Raw genomic sequence first — 27,599 nt, 5'->3', positions numbered from 1 at the left:
CTTCCAGCAGCACCTTGGGTAGCAAGAGCCTTCACCGCCTCCCGCATGCCTTTGCCAGGCAGAAGGCTTCTCTCCATGCACCCTGCTGAATCAGCACTGCTCACCTTCCCTACTCTCTGGGTTATGGTTCGAGAACATGCTCCATCCCCTCCTAGTTGCTCAACTCAGTTGGTACTTAAAGGATTATTTGCTTATAATGCTATTTTGAAGATTCCCCGGCACTTTCCATATCATCTGGCACATAGTAGGGATAATCCAAACATCCCGAATGGATGACTGGACAGATTATGTGGATGGCTGGGTGGGTGGAAGGACAGACACAGTGGTGGGTAGATGGGACGGATGAGGAACAATGGTATTACGTGGCAGGGCTCTCATAAGGATTGTCATTATACACGTAATATGTTAATATGCTTCAGTGCTCAAAGGGGAGATTTTTTTTTAGCCTTTGACTTTCTCATGTGTAAATGGGTGGAGACAGGTGGGTACCATTCAGATTCTCTAGATTCTCTGGCTTTACAGAGTCCTCAGGATGCCACTGTTGTCAGAGCCCCAACACCTCCCAACAGCAGCCCACCCCCCCTCCAGAGCTAAGAAGGCACCCCCCTGATTTCTTTTGATCCCTAGAGATGCAAGAGAAGCTGAGAGAAGGCCTGGCATGGGAGTCTCTGCAGCGGAAGAGAAAGAGGGGAGGATCCTAGGTTTGGGGGTTCTGGCCTTACTTCCTCACTCTGGACCAAGGACCTCCATCCTTAGTTACAACAAAGGGACAGCAGACAACCCTGTCTTCACCCGGCCACGGTTCCCCTGCCCCTGAGCTCACCAGACTGCTCTGCATCCCACGCTCCCCATCCCTCCTTCTCCTGGGGTGGAGAAGGGCTGCCTGTGCTCCCGTTCCTGGGTCTCATCTCCTCCATCCTCCCCCATCCTCCCCCCCTCCACTCACCGAGCTGGCTCCATCACATCAGCATTCACACAAAAACAAATTACTCCATCATTACAAAAATCTTTTTCAAGGAACCATGCTCTGTCCTCACCCCATTCCCATCCCACTTCTGGCAGAGCTTGGCCACACTCCCCATCCCACCTTCTCCTCCTGCTTGCTCCCAGCCAGGCCCCTCTGGGTTCCACCCGGCTCCTGCATAAAACCAGTCCCGCTGGAGGCACAGGTGGCCACCTAGCACTCCACGCAGTGTCTGGCACCACCCACCATACCACCCCCTGCACAGAATTCCTTTCAGGGTTTCACGTGGTCTTTCCTATCCTGCAGGACCAGTCAGTACCAAGATCTTACTATGAGCCACAGTGAGGTCTCCTAACAGCCCATCAAGGGAAAGCGCTGAAGTCCTCAACTGAGATTCCAATCTGCCACCTATTTGCTGGGTGCCCTGGGAAAAATGATGGATCTGAGTCTCAGTTTCCTCACCTCTAAAATGGGACTACTGACAACATGGTGCTCTCACAAGGGTGACATGGGGGAGCGTGTGTTAACAAAGGGCTCACGCACTAGGAGTACCAAGCAAATGCCCCTCAACGTGTTGGGGCTTCCGGCCAGGGAGCCAGCTCTCTTCTCCCACCCTGCCAGGTTCAATCTGTTCAGAACAGACTTTAGAAAAAATAAATCTGGTCTTTCTCTTTGCTGAAGCCAAGTAGGTGTCTAGGAACGGTTTTCCTGGAAATACACCGCAAAAAAAAAAAAAAAAAAAAGCTTAGGTGTGTACCTTTCTTGTTCAGGTCTCCTATTTTGATAGGAGTATGGATTATCCAGTTATCTTTGAATAGCACCCTTAAAATCTGTGCATTTCACACTATGTAAAAGGTCACTTAAAAAATCATTGGTAAATACTGAATTATAATTAATGAAGTGTAACAATGTTTGCAACTTACAGTTGACCCTCAAACAACATGGATTTGAACTGTGCAGTTCTACTCCATGCAGGTTTTTATAAATACAGTACACTGCCTTAATAAATGGTTTTCCTTAAAGTTTTCTTAATAGTATTTTCTTTTCCTCAGCTTATTGTGATACGGTGCATTATATATGTAGCACACAAAGTATAGGTTAACTGTTGACGTTGCCTGCATGGTTTCCAATCAACAGCAGCCTGTTAGGAGTTAACTTTGAACTCCACAGAAACTTAAATGTAGGGGCACCCAGCTGGCTCAGTCAGAAGAGCATGCAACTCAGTCTCCAGCTTGTGAGTTCAAGCCTCATGCTGGGCATAGAGATTACTTAAAAATAAACTTGTAAAAAAAGTTAAATATGGGGGCACCTGAGTGGCTTGGTGGTTGAGCTTCACACATACTTCACACGTATTCTCCATTTAATCCTGTAAGGTTATTAGCCCCAGGTTATGGGAGGAAACAGGCTGGGAGGGGGGAGAGTGGTGGGCAAGAATCTTGCTCACACAGCTAGGCCATGACAGCCCTGGCATTAAGACCCAGCTCTGTCTGGTTCTAAAGCTCTGCACGCAGTATTGCCTCCAGCACCTGATTTGATTTACAGAGCTTAGACACCAAATAAACTTTCTTTTTAGGGCTGAGAACAACAGCTTTTACCTCGGGAGTGGGTCTTGGCCTCTCAGGCAGCGTTTGAATGGAGAATGCGGTTTTCTGGAGAAACTGAAGGGCCAGGTTCCCCCCCACCCTAACATTTCATGATGGGGGGTGAACAATGTCAGGCCTCCAGAAAAAAATGGAATCACACCGTGAACATTCATAATTCATGGAAGATTTTACATTTGTCAACATTGTTATATTGACTTGATCCTCTTATACCTCTTCATTTTACCCCCCTCGATCCTATTTTTTTTTTCCATGCATTTCAAAGTACAGTTGACCCTTGAATAGCACAGGGTTTAGGGGTTGTGATAATCCCCTGGCACGGTTGAAAATCCACACTTAACTTTTTTTTTTTTTTTTTAAAGATTTTATTTGTTCATGGGAGACACAAAGAGAGGCAGAGACATAGGCAGAGGGAGAAACAGGCTTCCTGTGGGGAGCCTGATGCGGGACTTGATCCCAGTACCCTGGGATCATGACCTCAGCTAAAGGCAGATGCTCAACCAATGAGCCACCCAGGCGCCCCGTGAAGCATTTTCAGCATATCCTGAGAATGCTGTGGCTCAGAGTGCAGCCCAGGATCCAGACCGCCTGGGTGTGAACCCCAGATCTGCCCTGTCCTAGCTGTGTGACTCTGGCCAAGCTACCCAACCTCCCTGTGCCAAGCTGCCTTGTTTGTACAGTAGTAGTAATAGCAGCCTTGTCATTGTGAGGACTGAAGGAGTTAATTCGGCCTAAAGGGCTTACGCAGTACCTGGCACATAGATGTTAAATAGTTTTGTTCATGGTAGGAATGTTAGGGTTTAGCAAACGGCAAATGCACAATAAATGGGAGCCATGATGCACCAGGCTCTCGGCCACCTAATAAGTCACAGGCCTCTCAAACCTCGCCAGTGTGAGGGACTGGAAGCCTGATGTGGAAAAAACTGAAGAACAATAATGGCCTGGGGACGCAGCCCAGGGAATGAGCAAAGTCATCAATTAGGGGCTCTTTATCTGCTATTGAAAAGGCTCCAATGTGTTCTGTCCACATCAAAGCCAGTCACAGTCATGGAATCTGTGCATGACTCTCCCTTAGGCTAGGACAACATGGCCCTGCACACACTAACCACCACTTCCTAAAAGCTAACAAATGTTCGTCCCTCCTCACTGGACTGTAAACAAAGCCAACAGCCACAATTTACTAGATTCCCACTCACCGGGCTCTTAGCAGGATTTCAGAGCCATGGAAGGAGCCACAGGTGGCTACCATCAGTACCTTCATCAGGCCAAAGAGGGGACAAGCTCTTCATGGGGCTGCCACTAGCTCTTTCAGCACCTTGGTGCCCATCAGAAAAAGGCACCCTCTCCTCCCTCTGGGCAGAGGCACTGGTATCCAGAATGCAGAGCAAGGGCTGGCTTTTAGGCACCACTTTTCCTACAGGTCATGACTGTACAGTGCCCAACCTGCCCAACCATACATGGATGCCTGGTTCCTGGGAGATGAAGAGGAGGTCTAGCCCAATAGTGTTTTATAGGGTCTCCAGGCTTCAGAGGGTATGGAGAATGTTCTCTGCCCTGTGAACAGAGTTTTCTAGCAAGGGCTTTGGAGTCTGAGACCTGAAAACAAGTCACTCTCATAGACGTGCAACCGTGGCCAGTTCCCAACCCCAGAGTCTGCTTCTCCCACCTGGAAAACAGGGATGATGTTGCCCGATCAGAGGCTGTGGGTTTTACATCATTCAATGAGCTGAGGCTTGGCATGTGACCAATGCATAGTAGGTGGTCAGTATATTCTGCAATTGGGGTAATCCTTGAAGGGTTTCCTTCGGACTGAGCACGGCACCCTTGTAAGCACCGCCCACCCTTCATGATGCCTGGGTCAGGGGAAATGGCTCTCAGCTAGAAATTTTACAAGTGGTGTGACCTCAGGCAAGGCCCTGAACTGTTCGGAGCATCAGTTTCCCTCTCTGTAAAGTGGCCATAACTATTCCCACCTCCTGGGAGCAGAGGGGATTCAGTGAGAAAGTTTAAGGAAGAACTCCACATGGACTCTGGCACCAAGACCGTCCTCGAGAGACCCTCAGCACTGCCACCACCACAGACTGGTGGCCCCAAGAACGGAACAGGAGCCAAGCAGAAAGCACTGGGAGGGGAACAGAAGCGAAAAGTGTGAGATGGAGAAAAAGAAGGTTTTATAAATAAATGGACAGAACTCTAGAATTGAAAGGGCTCTTGGAGGGATGCCTAAGTGGCTCAGTGGCTAAGCATCTGCCTTGGGCTGAGGGTGTGATCCCGGGGACCTGGGATCGAGTCCCACATCGGGCTCCCTGCATGGAGCCTGCTTCTCCCTCTAAGTCTTTGCCTCTCTGTCTCTCATGAATAAAATCTTTAAAAAAGGGAGGGGGCTCTTGGAGGTCAGCACTCTACAGCTTCATATTGCAGATGGAGAAACCGAGGCCCAGAAGAGAAAGGGGCTTGCCCAGGATCCTGCTGCAGCTCCGTGCTGGTTCCCTCAGTGTCCCCCACTCCCAGCCCAGGTGACTTCATATTCAATCTCACTGCCTCCATTACAGGAGAACCACCACCAAGGTGGGGCCCCCTAGGAGGAACAGAGAGGAGGGTCTCCAGAGCCCCACACCCCTTGCCTGGTGGCCCTGGCTCTGTGGCCCCTTGGGATCGCCCAGCCTGGCCAAGTTCCCCAGCCCTGCCCTTGTGTCCCGTGTACAGTATGGAAGCAGCTGGCCAGGGGCACCTCTGGGAGGGAAGCCACCGGGGGTCTGCTGGGGGAGCCCCGGCCTACCTTGGACCTGGGTCTGGTACACGATGAAGTAACGGGGAGTCCCGCAGCTCTCAAACTCCTCTGCGCTGCACTTCTGGGCACAGAGCTGCTCATCCTCCCGCTCGTGGAGGGGGAACCGCGTGGTGGGGAAGCCGCAGTGGCAGGCGGTGCCCGCCAGGGCCGCCAGCGGGTACTCCTGGAGGGGGGCAGAGAGAAACAGCCGCTGACCCCCCGTCCCCCGGGGCTGCCCAGACTCCCCGGGGAGAGCAGGGCTGGACTTCCTAAGGTCCTGCTCCACCACCCTCCCCGACCTGACACTCCTCAAACTTCACTTTTCCCAGTTTGGCCCCACGTGCGGACCTCGGACCTCGGACCCTCTCATTTCTTTCCAGCTTAATTAAGGTGTAATTGACAAATAAAACTGGCCCTTCGTACATTTCGGGCCGCAGAGGCAAGTAGCACAGAAAGAAAACACTGTAATTACTTTCTAAGGAGGCGCTGCGCCTGCCAAGACTCAGCCCCAGTGGGCTCTAGCTTTTCCTGCAGAGGGGAGATTAGTGGAGGGTTGAGAGGTGTCACAGACACCTGAGCACGGAGAAGTGGAGAAGGAGCTTTCCCCTGGAGGACTGGAAAGAAAACGGAGAAGAAAATGCTTTTCTCACTGTCCCGCGCCCTGGCACTGGAAACCCCCAGGCCTCAGAGCGACACGAAGCCCGCACTTTGGGAAAAGCTGTCTGAGCCCGTTCCTTTAAGCCAAGGAGGCTGCGGGTCCCCAGATGTAGCTACGATCTTTGATCTTTGATCTTCGTGGGGACAGCTGCCCCCGGTTGCTTTAAATTATTTATTTATTTATTTATTTATGATAGGCACACAGTGAGAGAGAGAGAGGCAGAGACACAGGCAGAGGGAGAAGCAGGCTCCATGCACCGGGAGCCCGATGTGGGATTCGATCCCGGGTCTCCAGGATCGCGCCCTGGGCCAAAGGCAGGCGCCAAACCGCTGCGCCACCCAGGGATCCCTGCCCCCGGTTGCTTTAACTGTTCTGCGGAGCAGCTAAGGCGGAGCTAGGGGGGACTGGGGTTCAGGGGTGCAGGGGGCTGTCCTTTGTCCCATTCACCTCTGCTCCGGAATCCTCCCTGAGAGGAATACTCTAGTAATAAAGCAAAATCACGCGTCTGTGGCCAATCCAGCGAACTTTCCACAGTAGGTTTGGTTTCTTCCTAACATGTATTAAATAGGAACTTCACCTCTTAGCCGAAGAGCAGAGACAGAAAGGGAGGGAGGGAGGAGAGATGCCGGTACGCAGGTGGGTCTGCGTGGGCCCTGACTGATGGCATTTCTAACAGGTGATACATATCGAGCCTCCGCTGAGCTCCTGAGTCTCTTACACCCTCCACCCCGTGGCACAGGCAGCGCTACACCCCGCCCACATATTCCCTTCAATTTTTCTCCTGTGACCCCCTAAGGAGAGGAGAGAAAACTGGAAGGAGGCTTGCAGAGGGGCCTTCCTGTCCACCCACACATCCTTGTTTTTCTCCGGTCCTGCATACAGTCTGCCCCTTTGTTATACTGCTTTGCCCGTGACCTGATCATCTCACATGTTTGTGTGCCACCTGCAGCTGATCTGCAGCCTCCGGCGCCCTCAGGGACTGAGGAGTGTCCACCTAGAGGAGACACCATGGGGGAGGGCACTCCTGCCCAAGAGAGAAAGCTGCTCAAACCTCCTCATCTTACAAATGTCACCCTTGACCTTCCAGGATGCCCCTTCAGAGCAGAGCAAGCACTCAGGAGATGCTCGGTGACTTGAGGTTGCCTGGCTGCCCTTGAATGGCTCTGGAATCTTCTCTGGGGCGGCTCAGAAATTCAGAGCACAGATGTGGAGTCAGGCCCAGGTGTCAGCCCTATCCTCTTGTGCCCTGAGCTTGGGCAAATGACTTCACCTGTCTGGGTCTTGGTTTTGTCATCTGGGAGATGAGGGTGAAAATCCTCAACCCCAAGCCTCCGTGTGAGAGGTAAACTGAGGCCCGTGGTGCAGAGGGCTGCATGGAGGACCTGCGAGGTGCTCCATAGATCAGAAGGCTCGCTGAGGGTTGAGTCAAGCAGGACAATTCAGAGCAGGCGGGGCATTCGGGAGCTGGGGTGCAGGCTTGAGCACCCAGCAGGAGCCACAAGCAGGCCCCCAGCAAATGCCAGCATCTTTGGGGAGAGACACCACTTCTGTGGATTCTGCATTCCCAGCACTGAGCAGAGGCCTGGAACAAAGAAGCTTCTCGGCAGCTATCAGCCAAGCAAATGAATAAAATGGGCAACCACCTTTGTGTGGTGGGGAAGCGGTGGTTCTTTGGCCCCTCATGTAAAGAGTTCATCTTAAAAGAAGGATGGAGGGGTGCCTGGGTGGCTCAGTGGTGAGCGTCTGCCTTCGGCTCAGGGTGTGATCCTGGGGTCCAGGGATCGAGTCCCACATCAGGTTGCCTGCAGGGAGCCTGCTTCTCCCTCTGCCTGTGTCTCTGCCTCTCTCGGTGTGTCTCTCATAAATAAACAAATACAATCTTAAAAAAAAAAAAAAGGATGGAGCTCCTCCAACATCACTGAGTGCCAATGATATACCTAGTCCTGCTCCGGGTATTGAGAAGGTACCAATGTTCAAGGCACAGCCCCTATTATTGTGGTGTTCACTGCCTGGTTAGGGACGAAGGATCTCAGGATCTCAGGCTGAGAAAGAACCCACAGGTCATCTAGTCCAACTTCAATCCAACGCCCAAAGTTCTGGATGCCATGCCTACCCTGACTCTACTTGCATGTCTCCAGTGATGGGGAGCTCACTCTGTCACAAAGTGGGGCTGCCCTTGCCTTTCCCTGACAATCTGCAACTCATGCTTGTGGGCCCATTTAAGAACATCACTCTCATTCCTGAACATTCCTGATGATTAGAACAAACCCACCTCCTCAAGAAATCGACCCCATGTCACTTCTACCCCTTAGATGCACATGAAACCATCATGTCCCTCTCCCGTGTCACAGATCACAAAAGTGACACCCTCCTTATCCAGGCTGGGCCGCTGCCTCTCCAGCCAAGACCCCTTCCTGCAGCTGCTCCACACTGCCCCTCCTCAGAGTCCTGTGAACAGGACCCTGCGCTCACCTTCTCGGTGCAGAGGTCCACGCACTTGTCCACGGACATGTTCGGCATGGCAGCTGTCACGGGCAGGGCCAAGGAGAGGTTGTCGGGCCTGCGGAAGCAGCCTCGGAACACCGCACTTCCATCTGCAGGGACAGAGGGAGAAGCAGTGGTCAGATCTCGGCCAGAAAGCCACCTTCTGGAGAAAGCACTTTCAAATTAAAGCCCAGAGAAGGCAAGAGTCTTGCCCAAGATCACAGAGTGAACCAAAGTGGAAACTAATCAGCTAAATAATTCAGAGTGTCCTCCTGAACCCTGGGATCACTGTCAACAGCCCAGGTCACAGAGACGTTCTTTTGGGGCCACATCATTCTTTGTCAGGAGCCTGCTCCTTTCAGGCCAGGGGGCATTTTCACAAAAGGGGACAGGTGAGAACCACAGCTGCCAATGTCACAGCAGGTAAAGGGGGTTAGGGTGGGAGCCTGTGGCACCCACCATGGGTGTACACAAAGATTTAGGAATAAGGATGTTCGCCGTAACATTTATTTAAAGTAACACATGAAAGTCCGGAAACAGCCTAGGAGTCCAACGATAAAGCACTAGACAAAGTACACAACAAGACAACGGGCTTCTGTGCCCCCATCAATCGTAAGTGGTATTCAGGGTTACTTTAGACAGATGAACATGTGTTCAAGAGGTTAAATATAAACTGAGACGACGAAACTCCACATATGATAAAATAGCAGTTTTATATAAAAATTCTCACTATTCATCTGTAGAAGGACCTGTACTAACACGTCGATACCCACCGTCATCTCTGAAGAGGAAGCATAATGGCCATCATACGTCAACGTGCCTAGGCGACAGCGCCCCGCTGTTTGGTCAAACATATGTCTAGGTGTGGCTGTGAAGGTATTTTGTAGATGTGACTACGATTTATTAGTGGACTTTAGGGAGACTTACGGGAGATGACCCTCGACGTGGGTGGGCCTGATCCAATCAGTTGAAGGCCTCCAGAGCAACCCGTGAGGTTTCCCAGAGAAGGCGGCATTCTGCCTCAAGGCTGCAGCATTAACTGCTATCTGAGTTCCCAGCCTCCTGGTCTGCCCTACAAATTTCAGGCCTGCCAGCTTCCACAACTCCATGAGCCAATTCCTTAAATAAATCCCCTAACATATATATATATATCTCCTACAAATTCTGTTTCTCTGGAGAACGCTGACTAATGGAGCAGCATTATAGGCAATTTTTCTTTCCATCTTTTTAAAACCTTTCCTAGCTTTCTCTACAGTGAATATATATTTTTAATACAGTTAAGACAAATGTAAAAAAAATTTTAGGGGCACCTGGGTGGCTCAGTCAGTTGAGTGTTGGACTCTTGATTTCCATGCAGGTCGTGATCTCAGGGTCGTGAGAGCAAACCTGGCACGGGGCTCCGCATGCAACACGGAGTCTGCTTGGGCTTCTCTCTGTCCCTCCCCCTCTAACCCTCCCCCTCCGCACACATGCTTGCTCTCTCTTGCTCTCTCTCTCTCTGAAATAAATAAATCTTTAAAAAAATTTTTTTAAATGCCCCTGTCAAACTTATCAAAAGGCTCATGATGCCCATTTAAAAATGAGGTCAGCTGTTCTCAAATTTGAGTTGCATGAACCTTTCCAGAACGCAGCTGTCACGGAAAACCAAGGACACGGTTCATATGGTGCAGATCAAAACCCGGAGCACAGAAATAGGTGTCATTTACTGAGTGCCCACCACGTGTGATCTACTCTGCTGGGAACTTTACTAACATCATCTCATTGCACCTTCTGGAAAGCTCTCCAAGGTCTGGAGTAAACTCTCGCTCTGCAGCTGAGAGTAGCGCGACTTAGGTTAAGTGCCCATCACTGGCAAAATGTTACTGTGGATCATCTCTGAAACAGAATGTCAGCCCTTGGCAAAAAGGGAAGCAAGTTGCAAAAACCATATACCTCCATCTAGGTCTGTCTCCATGTCTGTCTGGGGTGTCAAACCACCCTGGTGGCATAGCCACATATGTTGATGCTTATGTGCAGGGGAGAAGACACGGAACTGCTCCCTGAGTGGGAGGGTGGTGGAGGAGGGGAAGGGAGGGAGGGAAGGAGGGAGTTGGGGAGCGATCGCTCTAAATGTCAGCTGTCACCCTAGTGATTATTTCTACCACCTGGCACCCAGTAGCCCCGAGTCGTTCCTGGCGGAGGCAATCCAGCAAACTGAGAAGACATCTGGAATCTGGGTAAACAGCTCATTTCCAGAGCACGCCGCAGGCTTACACCATCCCATCCTGTCTTCCCTGCTTTCCTCGGCCACTGCTCCAGGCTGGTGAGGGAGATGGTGGTGGCTGTGGTAGCTGGGGGTGCTCAGGGTGCCGCAGACCCACTCTGTGGTCCTACAGGCCACAGACCACACAAATTCTCTCCCGTAAAGGATGGCACTCCACCCCCCAAGTGAGGAACTGTCACATCCCAAATGCCACTCGAGTCCCAACCCATGACCCAGAATGCTCAGAGGGAAGCCCCACGAACTGATCAGTCACCCGAGGAAGATGCGATGATGCTCAGAGGATGTGCCATCCACAGTGAGGCCAGGGAGGGGAGTCAGGCATTTGAGCTAAAGACTCTCAGCAATGAGGTGGGAGGCCCAAAGCAGGTGTGCAAACCCTCATTTAACCAGAAAACTGTTAGCTGGCAGCCCGCTCAGGTCTGCCTTGCTTCCAGAAAGAAGGGAGCTCGCCTTCCCTCTTCAACTCTTGCTACCGCTGATTGAGCCCCTGCCAATGCCAGGCTCCATGCTGGGTGCCTGGCATCCCCTTCCTCTTCACAGCAGCCACCAGCCATCACAGTAGATGGCTCCTCCCATTCTACAGACAGAGAGTCAAAGACTTAAGGGGTCTCTCTGCCTTCCAGTGCCACGAAGCAGTCCAATGACAGTGAAATGATGCCACATTGCTCTGTCTCCCAAGTCCATGCTTTATCCAGGTCCATTAGAATGATGCTGTTATGAATTAGGTGCTTAGAGGGGTATCGGGGTATGGCTGGTATCACTGTGGCTCCCGCGTCCTGGTCACGTGCTATCTGCCAGGAACGAGGCTGAGCCGCTCCCACACGTGGCCTTGTGGAACAGGCACATCACCTTGGTGGTAGGAGCTGCCGCGTTTTTACGGATACAGACACAAGGCTCAGAGGGCTGAACCCACCTGACCAAGTCAGCCAGCGCAGAGACGCAGAGCTGAGTCTGCAATCTAAGTGAGACACCTCCTCCCCTCTGGGTGGTATGATTGGCTGCTCTCTGGATGCCGGCCACCGTGTAAACACCTGACATACCTTACCCCCTGTTCCCTACCAGGAAGGCCTCACTCTTCCCATTATATAGATGGGGACACTGAGGCTCAGAGGGGGAGCGTGACTCGCCCAAGGCCACCCAGCTGACAAGTAGCAGCTTCTGGATTCAGATCCAGGAATGTCTGAGCTCAGAGGTCTCACGCTTTCTGGGCCGTGCCTCTTTAAGAAGCCATCGTGGGGCCTCATATTAACATTTTCAAAAAATGCTGTGACACTCATTTTGCCTCTCGTGCCCTTCGCATTCACTCTACTTTGACCTCTCGTCATTCACAAAGTCAAGGCTATCACTCTAGGATATCTCGACGCTAGAGTCAGATTTTCTTTAAGTACCAAAGAACACCCAGATCTTGACCCTGAGTTTCCAAAACCATATTCAAATTGTTAACCTTCCTCTTTCCAAGCAGGATCCTAGTCAAAAGATCATCCTATAATCCCCCTGGGTCATGGCTGAGGCTGGGAGGGTTGCTATGGGAAATGACCTGGGGGCTGAGGTCCCTTTGGGACTGGGGCAGGCCTGGGGATACTGGAGAGATCTGAAGCCCACCACCTCTTCCCCTCCATGTGCTTCCTTCCTGAATGCCTCTGCCCCTACCTTGAGACCATGAACAGGAAGACAGAGTTGTTAGATGAGGTCAAGGGTGTCAGGGCACCTGTGGGGTGAGTGGCACCTGTCTGAACATCAGTGGGGCAAGAGGTCAGAAGGTTAGCCATGGGCCTAGTTGCAGTGAAGGTGTGTCTGAGAGGTGGGACAGGTGTGTATAATGCGTGTGACAAGGCGGCAGTGTGTGTGTATGTGTGACTGTGGCAATGTGAGTGCAGATCTTCCTGTTCGGGCATTTGGATGCTCAGTGCCGAGGCTGCGAACATGGGCACCGCGGGCACGTGGGTCTGTGTTTGTGGGAAGGTAGGGCCGTGTGTGTGCAGGCTGTCTCTTGACAGTGGGCACCTGTATGTGGCCATGTGGCTGTGCGTGGGACCTCTACCATGGGGCGGAGAAATAACCCTATGTGATCTCTCTGGGTTGCCTGGCAACCACATAGCTGAGAGGAAGGCTCCCTCTCTCCTAGCAGAGGGCCTGGCTGAGCCTCAGCCAACCTCCCACCAGACAGGCTCAGTGCCACCAGGGGTTGGGCATTTCTCAAAAATCCCCAGAACAGTCAGCACCTAGGTTCCAGCAGAGATGTTTGTGCCCCCAGTGGAAGGCTACTGCTTGCACCATGCAAGAGAGAGGAATAGGAGGGGGCCGGTCTCTCTACTGGAGCCAAGCCCAGACTAAGTCTCTCTCTAGGATGCTGAGAGCAGAGGGACCTGCAAGCCTGGAGCTCACAGAGAGGGGGGCACTGCTGGTTATCTGTCTGGGGTTCTGTGTATCACTGGACCTGACATGCCAGTCTTTGGACAGCAGTGTGTTTGCCCGTGGACATGTGAGAGCTGGAGTCCAGCCAAGGTGGTCTTTGGGGTCACCACTGCTAGGGGGTCACCCCTGCATCCTCTTGCAAACATGACCTTGAGTAACTGAGGTTGCCAGGGCATCACTCAGGGTCCTTGAGCCTGCACATGCATCTGGACCTAGCTGGCCGAATGCCCTGCCCTCCACCACCCCTGGCCTGGTGCCTGTGTCTGGGGCTCCAACTGCTAATGAGTCCACATCACCAGCATGCATCTACAGGTGGCCTTGAGGGGCTTGGCCCTGACCCAAGGGCTCCAGAATAGGTTGTCCAGGCTAGCACCACAGTCGAAAGCCACAGTACTTCCCTGGGAGTGAAATGTTCAGGATGATCTGCCTGGCCAAGGAGCGGAAACCTAGCAGTCAGCTCGGTGCCCAGACATGAGCACTAGTGCCCATTTTGCTTCTCTTCCCTGGACCTTAGAGTCTTCACCTATCATACAGGCAGCTCTGCCCTTCCTTGATGTTTGCCCTTGGGTAAGTTTTCCCTCCTTCTGGAGCCTCGATGTTTTCATCTCTAAAGTGGAGGCACAGATACAGGGTGGATTTTGCATAGAGACAGAGATGCAGAAGTCTGGGGAGCTGGAAGTAGGGCAGGAGGGGCAGCAAAACTCTGTGGACCTGTCTCTTTGTCGTCTGCCCTTAGATTTAAATGGAAAGGCAGGGGGAGTAGTTGAATCTCTTCCCTGCCACCTCTCCGTGTGACTTCCTCCCACTGGCCTGGATGCTGAGATGCCAGGTCATCTTCAAGCAGCCAGACTCTGAGGGTGGGAAGGGTAAGGAAGACTGTCAGCCTAGCTCCACTGAGGTTGTCTCCCTTTGACATTTAAGCATCTGCTAATGAGTCCCTGACCCTCCCAGCTGAGAGAGGAGGGCTGAGTTGAATGCCCTGAATAGCAAATAAGGTGAGGTTTTCAGAGGAGGCAGGGAGCCAGCATGAGATCAGGAGGCACTGCTGTGAGTCTCTCTTTGGGCAAAGTGTGTGCTAGGGGTGGGGTGAGGAGGGGACTAGGGGTGGGAAGGCGCTTCCAGGAGCAGTTGATCTGTTGGATGAGGGGTCTTCCAACAGTCCTGCCCATTCTGCTTTCTGGGAAAACCACATGGTCACTGAGGGCTTCATGATGTCCAGCAGAAAGGTGGGGCTCCCAGGGATCTGGGAAATGCTCTGGAGGCCACTTCTCTCTGCAGGTTGCTCTCCATTGTGGCTTAGTGATCAGAACATGGAGAATATGCATGGTGGCCAAGACATTTAACTCTCCTGCTACTCTCATTTCCTCCATCTATAAAGTAGTGGTACTTATATGTCTGCAAATGAAGGAGAAGCCGCCAGCCTGGGTCCCTTGACCTTCTTTTTTTTTTTCCCCCCCTTGACCTTTTAACACTCTGCTGTGATGGAAAGAATTTTTCACTTCCACAGCAGTGGGTAGACGTCTTCCTGTTTGCAAAAAGCTCTGGTGCAGGGCGCCTGGGTGGCTCAGTCAGTTAAGTGTCTGTCTTCAGCTCAGGTCATGATCCCGGTCCTGGGATGGAGCCTGCATTGGGCTCCCTGCCTAGCACAGAGTCTGCTTCTCCGCCTGCCTCTGCACCCTCCACCTGCTCATGCTGTCTCACTCGGTTGCATTTAAATAAATAATCTTAAAACAAAAAAGCTCTGGTCTCCAGCAGAAAGGGAACCAGTTTTAAGTTCAGATAGACCTGGGTTACATACTAAGCTGTGTGTCTTTGGGCAGGGGTCTTCACCTCAGTTTTTCCCTATCTGTAAGCAGGGATAGTATCTGCACTGCACCACGAGAGTGGAAGTCCATGCAATGGTATTTACAGTGCCTGAGATCCAACCAGGACTCAGCGTCCTTCCCTGCTCCTTTCTCCTTCGCCTGACCATGATATGTGAAGGGTGGCTAGACCCCATGTAGTAGACACTGTCAGTGCCCCATTAACGAGCCTTTGGTACTCCCCATCCCGGTACAGACAGACGACGACTTACAATAAACACTCAGGATTCTGTCTTAGGGCCTAGAAGGAAGGGGCTGGACCTGCCATCTCCCCATGGAGCCACCCTCAACCTGTGGGGAAGCGTGGGGGGGCGGTCAATACAGCGGCTTCCTGCTCTTCTGCTGGGATACCTCTGAAACGCATTTGCCACCATCTCCCAGAGCTCCCCCTGGGATTAAGCTTTAGCTGTCCTCAGTGGTGTCTTGCTTTGTAAAGGACTTTGTAAGGGCTTCCTCCGTTTCTCATCTCACTTCTTCATTCCTCTCCCGGCACATCCTGGGCTGGCTTCCCAAACAAACCAAGGTTCACATCCTTGCCTCTCGGGAAACCCAACTTAAAATATCTTTGGATCTTGGAGCATTTTTAATCCACAAGGGAAATCCCATATGGAGTTGAGGGCTGTTGCTCTTCCCAGCTTACAGTCTGTGAGAATGGGGCTCTAAGTGTTGTGAATATCCAGCCCCTTGACAATGGCAGTGACCCCAGGTAGGGTCTTCCTCATGACCAACATGATGATGGTAAGGACATCAGCTGTTTGCTCTATGTCACTAGTGTTATGTGTTACACATGTTGCCTCCCAATTAATCCTCACAGCCACCTGTGAGGTGGACCATACTCTTACCCTGTTTTGTAGATGGGGACCCTGAGATCCAGTTGCTTTTCCAGGGCACACAGCTAGTGAGGAGCAGAGCTGGGATGTGACCCCAATCCTGCTTGACCTCTCATCTTGGTTTCCCACCCCTCTGCCATTCTGGAGGCCTGCCCAATTCTCACATGGCTGGGGGCTCCAGGGATCCCACGCCAGCCCCCTGAATTTCCCAGAAACCCTCTCATGCCCCATAGTAGGGGTCCAGGCATCACAAAAGCCCATGCCCCACATTCTGATAATGTCAGCTCTTCATTGCCAGGCCAGCTGGGATGGTGCATGACCTCGGCAGCTTGAAGCTTTTACTAGCAAGAGGTGAGCAGAGCAACTGTTCAGCAACTCTCTTTGCTGGGGGCAGATGAAGAACAGCCCGGAACCGCTGCAAGTATCTCTGAAGTCCTATCATCTCTTTGTTCTGGGGCTTCACAAAAATGAGGTAAATGTCACCAGGCGTCAGCTTAAAGGCAGGCGTGGAAGAGTTCCCCTTGGTTTGAAAGAGGCCACCACCCCCTGGGTAATTAGGCCAGGCTCTACTGCATTAAAGATGCCAGCAAGGAGGAAAGGCAGTGAGCTGGGAGCTGTTAACGGCTACCTATAATCAGAGAGAGATTGAATTACACAAAGAGCCTAACTGTCCGAGAATTCAAACCAGCTATTTTTAGGCATCACCAAAGGCTCCTGCGGGCTGTTGCAAATTCAGATAGGATGAATTGGGTGCTGCTTGGAGTGCATTGAGGAGTTTTCATTTCAGGAAGAAAAGGGCATCACAACTGCCCAACAACACTGTGCTAGGTGCTTTCTCTATTTTCTCTCACTTGGTGGTCACAGCCATCTTTAAAGGTTGGAATTGTCCCCATTTTACTGATGGGGCACTTGAGGCTCAGAGAGCCAGTAGCCTGGCCAACGTCAACATGGCAAGTAAGTGACAAAGCTGGGATAGAAACAGTGTCTGCCTGATTTCAAAACCCACATTGTGGGCAGCCCCGGTGGCACAGTGGTTTAGCGCTGCCTGCAGCCCAGGGCGTGATCCTGGAGACCCTGGATCAAGTCCCACGTCAGGCTCTCTGCTTCTCCCTCTGCCTGTGTCTCTGCCTCTCTCTCTCTCTGCATCTCTATGAATAAATAAATAAAATCTTAAAAAAAAAACCCACATTGTCCCCATGGCCTCTGTGGACTTTGCTGAGGGGGTGAGAGCAAACCAATTCTCCTCCATCACGATGCGAAAGAAAATTTTTCTAGCTATCATCTCCTTGACTCTACACAGCAGAACTATGAAGACCAATATAAATTGTAAAATTCAGGAGTCCAAGACACAAACAAGGGGGAAGGAGAGACCTCTAGAACTGGCAAAGGAGGAGCGAGGGATGTTCTGCCCATCCGTGGGACTTTCCACTATCATCTGTGGCTGCCCTTGAGAGAAGTGGCTGGAATGGAGTGATCAAAGAGCATGACAGGAGCCCTACACAAAACTCCCCTTCTAACTTTCAAAGGCAGCAAATTGCCAAAATTCACAGTACACAAAATATGCCACGTGAATTGTGAACTGTAAGTCAAGGATCTATTTTTTTCCATGATCACACATACACCCACCATAATAATACTTTGTAATACTTCATAATACTTCTACCAAGATAGGGATCCCTGGGTGGCGCAGCGGTTTGGCGCCTGCCTTTGGCCCAGGGCGCGATCCTGGAGACCCGGGATCGAATCCCACATCGGGCTCCCGGTGCATGGAGCCTGCTTCTCCCTCTGCCTCTCTCTCTCTCTCTCTCTCTCTCTCTCTGTGACTATCATAAATAAATAAAAAAAATTAAAAAAAAAATACTTCTACCAAGATAGAAAACAAAACACAGGAGGAAAAGCTGCTCTGTCTGCAGTCCTGGAGGTTTTAGGAAGCAATAAAGGATGGTCAGCACCACGGACAGCCACCCAACAGGGGTTCAATGTAGTTCTAAGAAAACCTTTAACACAAAATCTTGCAAGAATCTTCCAGGCAAATGAAATCTCCTGCAACATCCTGCAAAGCCTTAATATCCTCAAATCACTGGCAGGCCTCTGCCCCTGGGAGGAGAGCTATACTTGCTGACAGATTTAGCAAACTTCTGTGAAAAATGTAATCCAACCAAGAAGGAAGTCCATTTCTCGGTTCTTTTGTAATAAGAGCAAAGAGTCCATGTGCCTGAGAGTCTGTGTCAAGGAAGAATAGCAGGGTGCCTGCAGACATTTGCTCTGCCAACCTTTTAATGCTCTCACTACTGTAGGAGCATACCATCACTGCGGGAACACGTGGGCTGCCTCCCTACGCAAGGCATACGCCCAACCAGAGTGGTGCTTGGAGATAATAAGCCTCCTTTAGATCTTTCCAATTGTTAAGAATTCTGTGCCACTGCTCAGGGAAACACAATTAGGACACAGTGTTAATACCAACTAATAACTCTACAAATTAAGTCTGGTTTCCACCATACCTGTTTCCTGGTGTGTTTGCCCATTTCCCTGCCTAGTGTTGTGTGCCAGTGACTTGGAAGGCCTCCCTTTCTGATTTATTTGTGTATAAATCAGATCCAGAAATTGGAAGCCAAAGGTGCCACAGGGTCAGAGCAAAGATGCTGGCGATTCTGTTTTGCTTGGATTCAGCATACAGAGCAGGAGGAGAGGTCAGAGGTCAGGGAAAGGAGGAGGTAAGCTAGATACAAAGAATTCTCCCAAAAGAGAGGAGATGAGGTCCAGAATCCAATATGAGAGGTCAAGGTGTCCACGGCACCCAAACTAGGAGTCAGGGGCTGGGTTCCAGCCCATGCCCAGTCCCTAAGAAGCATTGTGGCCTCGGAAAAATCATGCTTGCTGATCATTTCCCAAACTCACATTTAGGCTTTGGCATACTCATTCCCTCTGCCTAGATTTCTCTCCCACCCCTTGGCAACTTGAGTCTGGATATCCTCTTCTACTCCTGGCAAAATCCTATGCATCTTTCAAGGCCCTAATCAAACAGCTCTCATCTGTGAAGCCTCCCCCACAGCTGTTCAACTCAGGCCTTTGTGTTCTCTGGGCTTCAGTCTGTAAAGCTGTAAGATGGGACATCAGGAAGGAAGGTGCTTCCAACAGGGTACTCAACATATGATCTTTGCTGACCCTGTACTTTTTGTTCATAGGGCTCTCCCTTTTACCTGGGTATCTCCTTAGAATGAGATTCAGCTCAAATGGTGCTCCACTGGTTCCTGCTGACAGACCAACACATACCTGCAACCCCCTAACACATACCCCCAGGCTAGAACAGATCCCACTGGTGTTGGATCTGTTTCTCTACTGGATGGTGACATCCAGAGGACACGACTATGTTTCATTCTCCACTCAGCCTCGCCATGCCTAATTCATATGGGTGCTTGTCCAGTTTCTAGTTCAACAATGGTCCCCATGCTCTCTTCAGATACCATGTTGCCAACTGGGAGCCCACTGGAAGTGTCAATCTGACACATCATCAACCATCCATCTCCTTATCCAAGCCACTTCCATTTTTGACTCAGTCTTGAGATTAATAAGGCTTCAATTTTCTTCTGGAGGCTCCAGCTGACGGTGCCCAAGCTTCAAACCTGGTAGAAGGACAACGTGTGGCCTTAGAGAATCCGCGACTCCACCTTCAGTAGACAGGACTATGTTCCCCTCCTGGACAGCAATACAAAGGACTCCTTTCTCACATGGAGCAAAACACCATCCAGGTAATTTTGCTACTGCAGAAGTGGATAAGCTAAGGGGTGCAGCAGCATCTGTGCTAGCCTCAGGGGCTGTCTCTCACAATCCACCCAACCCTACTATGGCTACAGGGGCAAGACACATCCTATTTTACAGAATCTAAGGTCTTTGTGTGCTGAGGCTTGTATATTTCAGCTGATTGAAAAATCTTGGGGATCCCTGGGTGGCTCAGTGGTTTGGTGCCTGCCTTTGGCCCCAGGCGTGATCCTGGAGTCCCAGGATCTAGTCCCGCGTCGGGCTCCCAGTATGGAGACTGCTTCTCCCTTGCCTATGTCTCTGCCTCTCTCTCTCTCTCTCTCTCTGTGTGTGTGTGTGTCTGTCTGTCTCTTTCTCTCTCGATGTCTATCATGAATAAATAAGTAAATTGTTTAAAAAAGAAAAATCTTTGATGGCCTGCGACAGTGTCATTCATAACAGGTGAGCACAATAGTGTGTCTGTATGTGAGAGAGGGAGAGAGACCATGAGCGCCAGTGTTGGGGGGAGGAATATGTCCAGATTATCCAGCCAATCTGAACATTAACCAAAAGGAGGTCTGGCTAATATCTGGCTAATGACCTACATGGCCTAATTCTTGTTATCCAGCTCATCCTCATCCATGAGGATGTTGTAGTGGCAACAGCTTTCTCACTAAATACCCATGACTCTAAGGCCATCTCTTCAGATAGTCAAAGTCACCATCAAATAACATAAATATTGGCATAAAGGGATCTGTGTGAGCATGGTAAATCTGCCATCAAATTAAAACCTCATTACACTAACGGCTAAACCAGAGACTCACTGTGTGGACATTCTCCAGCCTGGATTTCACACACCACCTGTGCCTACTGCCAGCCAGGACTTTGGCCCCGGGTGAACTGAGATGACTCTGTGGCGGTAGACGGTGCAGCCACTTGCAGCAAATCAGCACTTTTGCAAATTGGCAGCACGCTCAACCCCACTGCAGAGCAAAACTTGAACGGGGCTTCTGAAGCACAGGATTTGGAAACCAGAACACATTACCAAGCAAACCAATAATGAATTTTTATAAACAATGGCACTCCCATGGCAGACAGGCAAATCCCGCCTGTGTGGGTGGGCGAACATTCTGGGGCAGGCCATGTCAGCTCCACTGAGGTCTGAGGCCTTATTATTCAAAGCGTGGTCCCTGGCCCCAGCCACCTAGCATCACCTGGGAGCTCCTCAGAAATGCAAAATCTCACCCTGACCCCCGGAAACAGAATCTGCATAGTAACAACATCTCCACTGGGTTCATGGGCACATTCAAATTTGGGAAGCACTAGCCCAAGGGTCAGAGATGTGGCTGTGGGTTCCTGTCCCTGCCCTGGCGCTGCATGAGAAGGGTAACCGGGAGAAACCCTGCCCTCCATCTTTTGTCAAGGCCATTAGCAATTTTCATAGGTTTGTGGTCACCTTTCAATAGACTAGGTGACCTTGCGCAGGTTTACTTAAACTTGGTAAGCCTCAGCTTCCCTACTGCAAAATTAACACTGATAACCACCTATAGAGGCTGTAGAGAAGGGATATGGAATCGAGCCCTAGCAGGCTTGGCACAGTGCCTGGCACATGGCAGATTCTTGCTCAACAGACATTAACTGTTACTAAGCACCCGGAGGGGGGACAGTGTGACAATGTCTGCAGAAGATGGGCCAGCGCTCATGCTCTCCTGCTCATCTCCCTCCCTCCATGTGAAAACTGGAGAGTTTTTACAACAAAACCAAAGCACTGACAAGCAAGAAAGAAATTCCATCCCTGGGAGCATTAAAGACGTAGGCTCAGGAGTTGGTTTAAATCCTCTGTGGCTAATATGACACAGACCTTCAGTTTCTCAGTCTATAAAATGGGAGTGAGAGAATAACAGTGCCTACTTCTAGGGTCACTGTGAGGATGCACTACTCCGCATAAGGCACTTAGAAAAAGGACCAAGTGGGGATGTCTAGGTGGCTCAGTGGCCGAGTGTCTACCTTTGCCTCAGGTCCTGATCCCATGGTCCTGGGATGGAGTCCCGCATGGCCTCCCATGGGGAGCCTGCTTCCCCCTCTGCTTTTGTCTCTTAGAAAAAGGACCAAGTGGGGATGTCTAGGTGGCTCAGTGGTCGAGTGTCTACCTTTGGCTCAGTTCCTGATCCCATGGTCCTGGGATGGAGTCCCGCATAGCCTCCCATGGGGAGCCTGCTTCCCCCTCTGCTTTTGTCTCTGCCTCTCTCTCTGTCTCTCATGAATAAATAAATAAAATCTTAAAAAAAAAAAAGAACAAGTGCCTGCTCTAGCCATCAGTATGGTCATCATCCTTGTCTGCATCACCGTTACAGCAATATGCTTTCAGAACATCACGAAGGCCCTTGGGCTCAGGCTCTAGCTCACTGTGTCAGGGAGGAAGACGGGAGGGAGGAGGAGGGACGTAGCTGGCACAGGAGGCAGCTCGGAGTGGGAGGGAGAGGACAGGGCCAGGGGTGGGGGAAACACTCAAAGTAGCTGGAGCAGAGGCCTCTGCAAGGGTTGTGGTGGAAGTTGGGGTGGGGCTGGGCTGCGGGGGTGCTGGGGAGCCACGGAAGGTGCAGGGCAGGGAGCAGCACACCAGAGAGGGCGCGGAGGGGGCGCGGCGGAGCGCGAGGGGGGTGGCAGGGGCAGGGGCGGGGGCAGGGGCAGACTCACGTACACCTGCGCGCAGACTCCTGGGCCAGTTGCAGCCGGTAGACGGAGAGGCGGTTGGCGCCGCCGCACACGCTGCCGCGCTCGCCTTTGCACCCCATGTCACACTCGGCCTCGCTCACATTTGTTGCCTGGATCTTGTGGCCGCAGTAGCACTCAGCACCGAACTCCAGCCCGGCGTACAGGTAACCCCTGGGGAAGGCTGCGGTCAGGCAGGGGCAGCTGCCACCATGCAGACCCCGGGACTGGGAGATTCAAAGGAGGTGGGAGGACTCTGGGGTTCAGGACCCCCCAGGGACCACCCCCGGCCTTCATCCCCGTACACCTACCCACGTGGCCACACTGTGTCCTACAGACACCCACCTTATACACTTCAACACATGGCACACTTGACAACACACACACCTCGGAGCCTGGGGTCCCTCTGTTCTAACCTATTCTCTTGCTCCATCAGTGTAGATCTGCACTAACTCTGTCTGTAGAGTCCAGCTCCTTTATTCCAGGAAACATCCCCTAGGGATGATGCCTCCATGCCCCTTGAGAAGAGCTGGAACAAAGGGAGGAGGCAGGAACTCTCAGATCCCCTTGGAAGATGGCAAAACCAAGGTCACATATCCAGCTAAGGAAAAAATTCCTTCCCCTAAAACAAAACAAACAAACAAAAATCCAGGCACTGCAAGGTTTTCAACATTTTTTTTTTCCATAGCCATGGGACTGTTTCCTAAAGAGGATTCTCAGTGGACACCTATTCTATAAACAAATGAGACATCGCCTGCTCTGGCTAGAGGGGCTGGGGACAGAAGGAGGGGGTTAGGACAAGCCGGGCTCAGCCCTCTTGCCTCTGAGGCATTCTCCAGAACCAGGAAGGCTCGTGGGACAGCAGCCTGCAGAACCCTGGCCATGCAGGGCAGGCCCAAGGGGGAGCAGTCAGCTCAAGTCTTCACTCTGGACACCCAAGGGACACGGGAGAGATGGACCAACAGACTGGCGCAGACTCATGCCTCCACATACTTCCGCAGCCCAGGTGCCACTTGCCATCCTCTGCTCAAGCTCAACCAGGCAGATGCAGCATGACCAGCTTAAACCAAATGGGCATCTTGGGTGCCTGAACCCCACTGAAACCCTGGAGCTGGGCCAGCCTGTCCTCCGCCTGTCTTGTCTCAGTTTTCCTGTCTCTCTGAATTCTGGGTTCTGGGGTGCCCTGGGCCCCTCTCATGATACAAGGAACATTTCCCAAGGAGAAAAGAAAAAATAAACCCTTCCAGTGGGTGTTCTGGTTCCAGAGCAAGTGGTAGCCTCCTCTTTGCTCCCTCCCTTGGATGGTGCACAGCGGGGAGGGCAGAGAACAGCTGCCATGGGAGGACACACAAGCAGGCCCTGTGGACACATCCATGCAGTGAGGATACGTCCATGCGGTGAGGACACATCCGTGGGGTAAGGACTCGTCCATTCAGTGAGGACCCACGGGTGCCAGCTGGGAGTGCCTGTCTCAGAAGGGGATCCTCCAGACATGTCCATACCCTCAGATGGCTACAGTCCCTGCCGTATTTTGGCCATGAGCTCCTGGGGACACTGAGGCAGAATCATCTGGCTAATCTTACTCTGGATCACAGTTTCTGGCACTCAAACACTCTGTGAGATGATAAATGTCTGCTGGTATAAGACGCTATATTTGGGGATAATTTATTGCCCAGCGATGGATGACTAACAGAATAGGAAGTGGAGTCAGCCTTGCTGTCGTTAGGGTCTCCAGTGGTCTCTGGGAGGGCTTCAGGCTGTTAATCCTGATGTCCCTGCTGTGGCCTTTGCCAGAAGAATCTTTCCAGAATTAAAACAGATCATACCTCTCCACTCTCTAAACCACCCCTGCCCCCAGGGGCTTCCACTGCACACAGAGAAGCTTCCAGATGGCTTGGTTCAACCTACAAACCCTCCTATCAGTGGTTCTTGAACATGGACAGCTATGAGGATCACCTGGGGAACATTTTTTAAATGCCACACCTGGTTCCCACTTCCAGAGAGTCTAATTCAATCGGCCCTGTGATTCTAATGTGTAGCTGCATGTGAAAATCAGGGCAGCAGCACTCCAACCATGCACCCAGAACCCACAGAGTCCGTATGGTCTCTGTTTCGGAACTCACGAAAAATGCAAATTCTCACGGCCCCAGCCTGCTCAATCAGAAAGTGGGAATGGGAAAAAAAAAAGTGGGAATGGAATCCAGCAATCTATATAAGATTCCAGGTAACGCAGATATTCACCCTAGGCTGAAGACCTCTGGCCTAGATTATCTGGTCCCCCCCAACCTACCTCATCCTTTCAACACCTGGCAAAAAGTGTTTAATGAATATTTGTTGAATGAATGTCCACCAATCCCCTGATTAACACCCTCCAGCAGTTCCCCCTTGTCCGTGGCCAGTCCAGATGCTTTAGATGGCATTCGAGACTCTGTGTCCGCGGGCATGAGCCAGCCCCGCAGCTTCCCCTCCCTCCCGACAACTCCCATTGGACTTTCTGTGCATCCCTACCCTGCCCACCTGAGATGCTGGGCGTTGAGGATGTTTCAGGAGTTCTGGTCTTCATACACACTGTTCTTTCTGTCCTTTGACTACCCAGAAAACTCCTATTCACCCTTCAAAACTCAACTCAAGATCTCACCTTTATAACTCTTCTGGAGCCCTCCATTCCATCAACCTTCACAAGCCCCCTGTACTCTAGACAGCACACTCTGCCCAGCACCTGTCATCCTTGAGGTCTCTACACTCTGGTTTCCTCATCTGTGGAATGTGGATCATAACGTTTCTGCCCCTTGGGGGTATTGTGGGGGCTAAGAGTTTATATTTGCAAAGTGCTGAGAACAGTGCCTGGCAGGGAGCAAACGGCCACCATGTGTAAGCTCCTGCTCTTCTACTGCTCAAGCCTGTTGCTGCCTCAGTCTTCCCAGCTGGCGGGGGAGCCCCCTGAAGGCAGGGCTGCGGGTGACTCATCTCTGCATCGCCAGCACCCAGACACCCTGTGGGCAGCAATAAATATTTGCTGAAGTGGATTACGTGAGTCCGTCTGACTCATCCTCTGAAGCTCACCTTGGCTATCCCCTCTTCTGAGTCTTTCCTGACACCCCAGGCAGGTCGGGGGCCTCTTCTGCATTTCCACAGTCTGTGATTCATTACATCTGGACTCTCATCCCACTACAAGGCCCTCTTCTGCTTACAGGTCTGTCTCCTCGTCAATGCTGTGACTCCACGGGGCCATGAACTCTGTGGACCTCACCTACGTCTCTCCACAGTTTGGTACATTAATGAATAGATATCATCAAGGACTCAGAGTCTTTCCCAAGTTGGAGAGGGCCCTGGGCTCGGGGAGAGAATTATAAAGAGGACGGTGTTTCTCCTAATTAAGGACACAGGGAGGAGTCCCTCGGGCACACACGTGGTCATTTCCATTACAGCCATGCAGCTGAGGTCTTCAGAGTTTGTGACCTCGGAGCCAGGCAGCTAGAGTCCTGAAGGTGGGCATGTTGGCAGGCCACCTTCACAAGCCACCCCAGGTCAAGGTGGCAATGCTGGGGCCCAAGCCTGAACTGAGGGTCCCGTCCCCACTTGCCAGTCCTCTGGGGCCTCGCCCACCCTTGGAAAGTCAGCTCCCTCCCCCAGTGTGTGTTCTAATCAAGAACATCACTGTCTCCTTCAACTGGAAAACACTGTAGATTCAGGTGACAGTTTCTCCCTGGGAGACGTCCCATGGATGTCATACAAGCCTCCCTCACACAGAGTCACACCTAAAGGTCTTTCCCACACATGAGCCCAAGTATGGACCCTTGCACACAGATTCAGAGTCTCCTGTACACACAATCACTATTACTTAAAGATTACGATGTATGAACATTAAGCTTACAGACGTGACCTGCCGACGCTGCACAGGGTACAAACACACTCACACCTAGGCCCAGGGGTCACATGAGGACACGATCACAAACTCCAGCAGGCCAACTCGAGAACCATCCTGCACTCGCATGTGCACATGCACACACAGCTACCTCACCCTCTCCTTGTGGCCACGTGCTCATTCTCCACTATGCCCTTCCGTGGAAAAGGGAAGAACACCACAGAAGGAAGGAGGCTGAAATGAATGGAGCGTGGGACGTCAGGGCCCTACCGTTCCGCACAGTTGTCCTGGCAACGGAAGATGGTCATCTTTTTGTAGTCGAAAAAGGACACGCCTCGCAGGGCTCGGCTCTGGGTGTCATCCAGGTAGCAGCCGATGTACTTGGCTTTGGGGAGAGGAGAAAAGTCAGATCTGGCTGAGGACAAAGCAGAAAAGGGTTTGCAAACCAGTGGCAACCAGTGTCCCTCTGGCTGTGTGGCCTTCTTGACCTTTTGGTACCATCTCCAACAGCAAAGCAGAAACGAGAGACTGAAGGTCATGTGGGCTAGCAGACCCCAGACCCGTAAGGGCAGCGGAGGCCAACAGGGGAGGAAGGGACCCTTCTGTGGCCAAGGCTAAGGCCAAGCCCCTGGGCTCTATGGGGACAATGGAGCACTCAGGAAGCACCATGCAGATGCGACCCATATGAAGAGGGCTCTGAAGAGCTTACATAGCTAATAGCGTGTTATTTCTACAAGCTGCCTTAAGATACTTACCTTTCCTTGGACATGTGGTCTTGGATACCTCAAAGGCTAGATTCTCTTCCTACTTTGGTTACTTCTAGGCACTGGCCTAGTGAGTTTGGGCTGGTGTTATCTCTCCAGGGTTTAGTTTCCTTCACAGTGGGCATGAAAACACTAACCCAGTGAGATCAGAATGGAATGATGGGTGTAAATGTTTCTACCATAGCGTCTTGCACATGATTGGCACAAAGGTAAAATGAGTGCAACCTGAATCCGGCCATTCACAGCACCTGCAGGTGCTTTACAGTTTGCCTATATATATGGGCCAGGGTGAGTGCTTTCATCCAAAAATTTTTGAATTATTTATAAAAACCAATTGTAGGGATGCCTGGGCGGCTGAGTGGTTGAGCGTCTGCCTTTGGCTCAGGGCATGATCCCAGAGTCCCAGGATCGAGTCCCACATCGGGCTTCCTGCATGGAGCTTGCTTCTCCCTCTGCCTGTGTCTCTGCCTCTCTATGTCTCTCATGAATAAATAAATAAAATCTTTAAAAAAAAAACAATTGTAAACCATACACAAAGTTTTCTTAAAGTAGCAAACATGTTCCTGTACTTCATGGTAAAATAGTACTTCTCACATGTGATGACCATGCTTTACGGTTTATGCAAGTGTTTTTTCCCTCTGTAGGTTCTTATAATTGGGACATGTGCTTTGCT

The 27,599-nt window shown here is 51.4% G+C and overlaps 1 protein-coding gene across 6 annotated transcripts in view; it reads right to left on the bottom strand.

Annotated features, from left to right (window-relative positions):
* WSCD2 (WSC domain containing 2) overlaps positions 1 to 27,599 on the bottom strand; it is a 120,203-nt gene that overhangs the window by 16,016 nt on the left and 76,588 nt on the right. For 5 of the 6 annotated variants that reach the window (XM_025986615.2, XM_025986613.2, XM_072723024.1 and 2 more), the window contains exons 3-6: positions 26,433 to 26,547; positions 22,287 to 22,471; positions 8,466 to 8,587; positions 5,345 to 5,519 (exon numbers count right to left, since the gene is read on the bottom strand). In XM_025986615.2, coding sequence (XP_025842400.1) covers positions 5,345 to 5,519; positions 8,466 to 8,587; positions 22,287 to 22,471; positions 26,433 to 26,547 — 597 coding nt within the window. The remainder of the gene's footprint in view (positions 1 to 5,344; positions 5,520 to 8,465; positions 8,588 to 22,286; positions 22,472 to 26,432; positions 26,548 to 27,599) is intronic. The other variant, XM_072723026.1, reaches the window with a different exon arrangement.

The sequence above is a fragment of the Vulpes vulpes genome, chromosome 10 (genome assembly GCF_048418805.1).
Source record: "Vulpes vulpes isolate BD-2025 chromosome 10, VulVul3, whole genome shotgun sequence".
In the NCBI taxonomy this organism is placed as follows: Eukaryota; Metazoa; Chordata; class Mammalia; order Carnivora; family Canidae; genus Vulpes; species Vulpes vulpes.
This window is presented reverse-complemented; position numbering and strand designations above follow the sequence as displayed.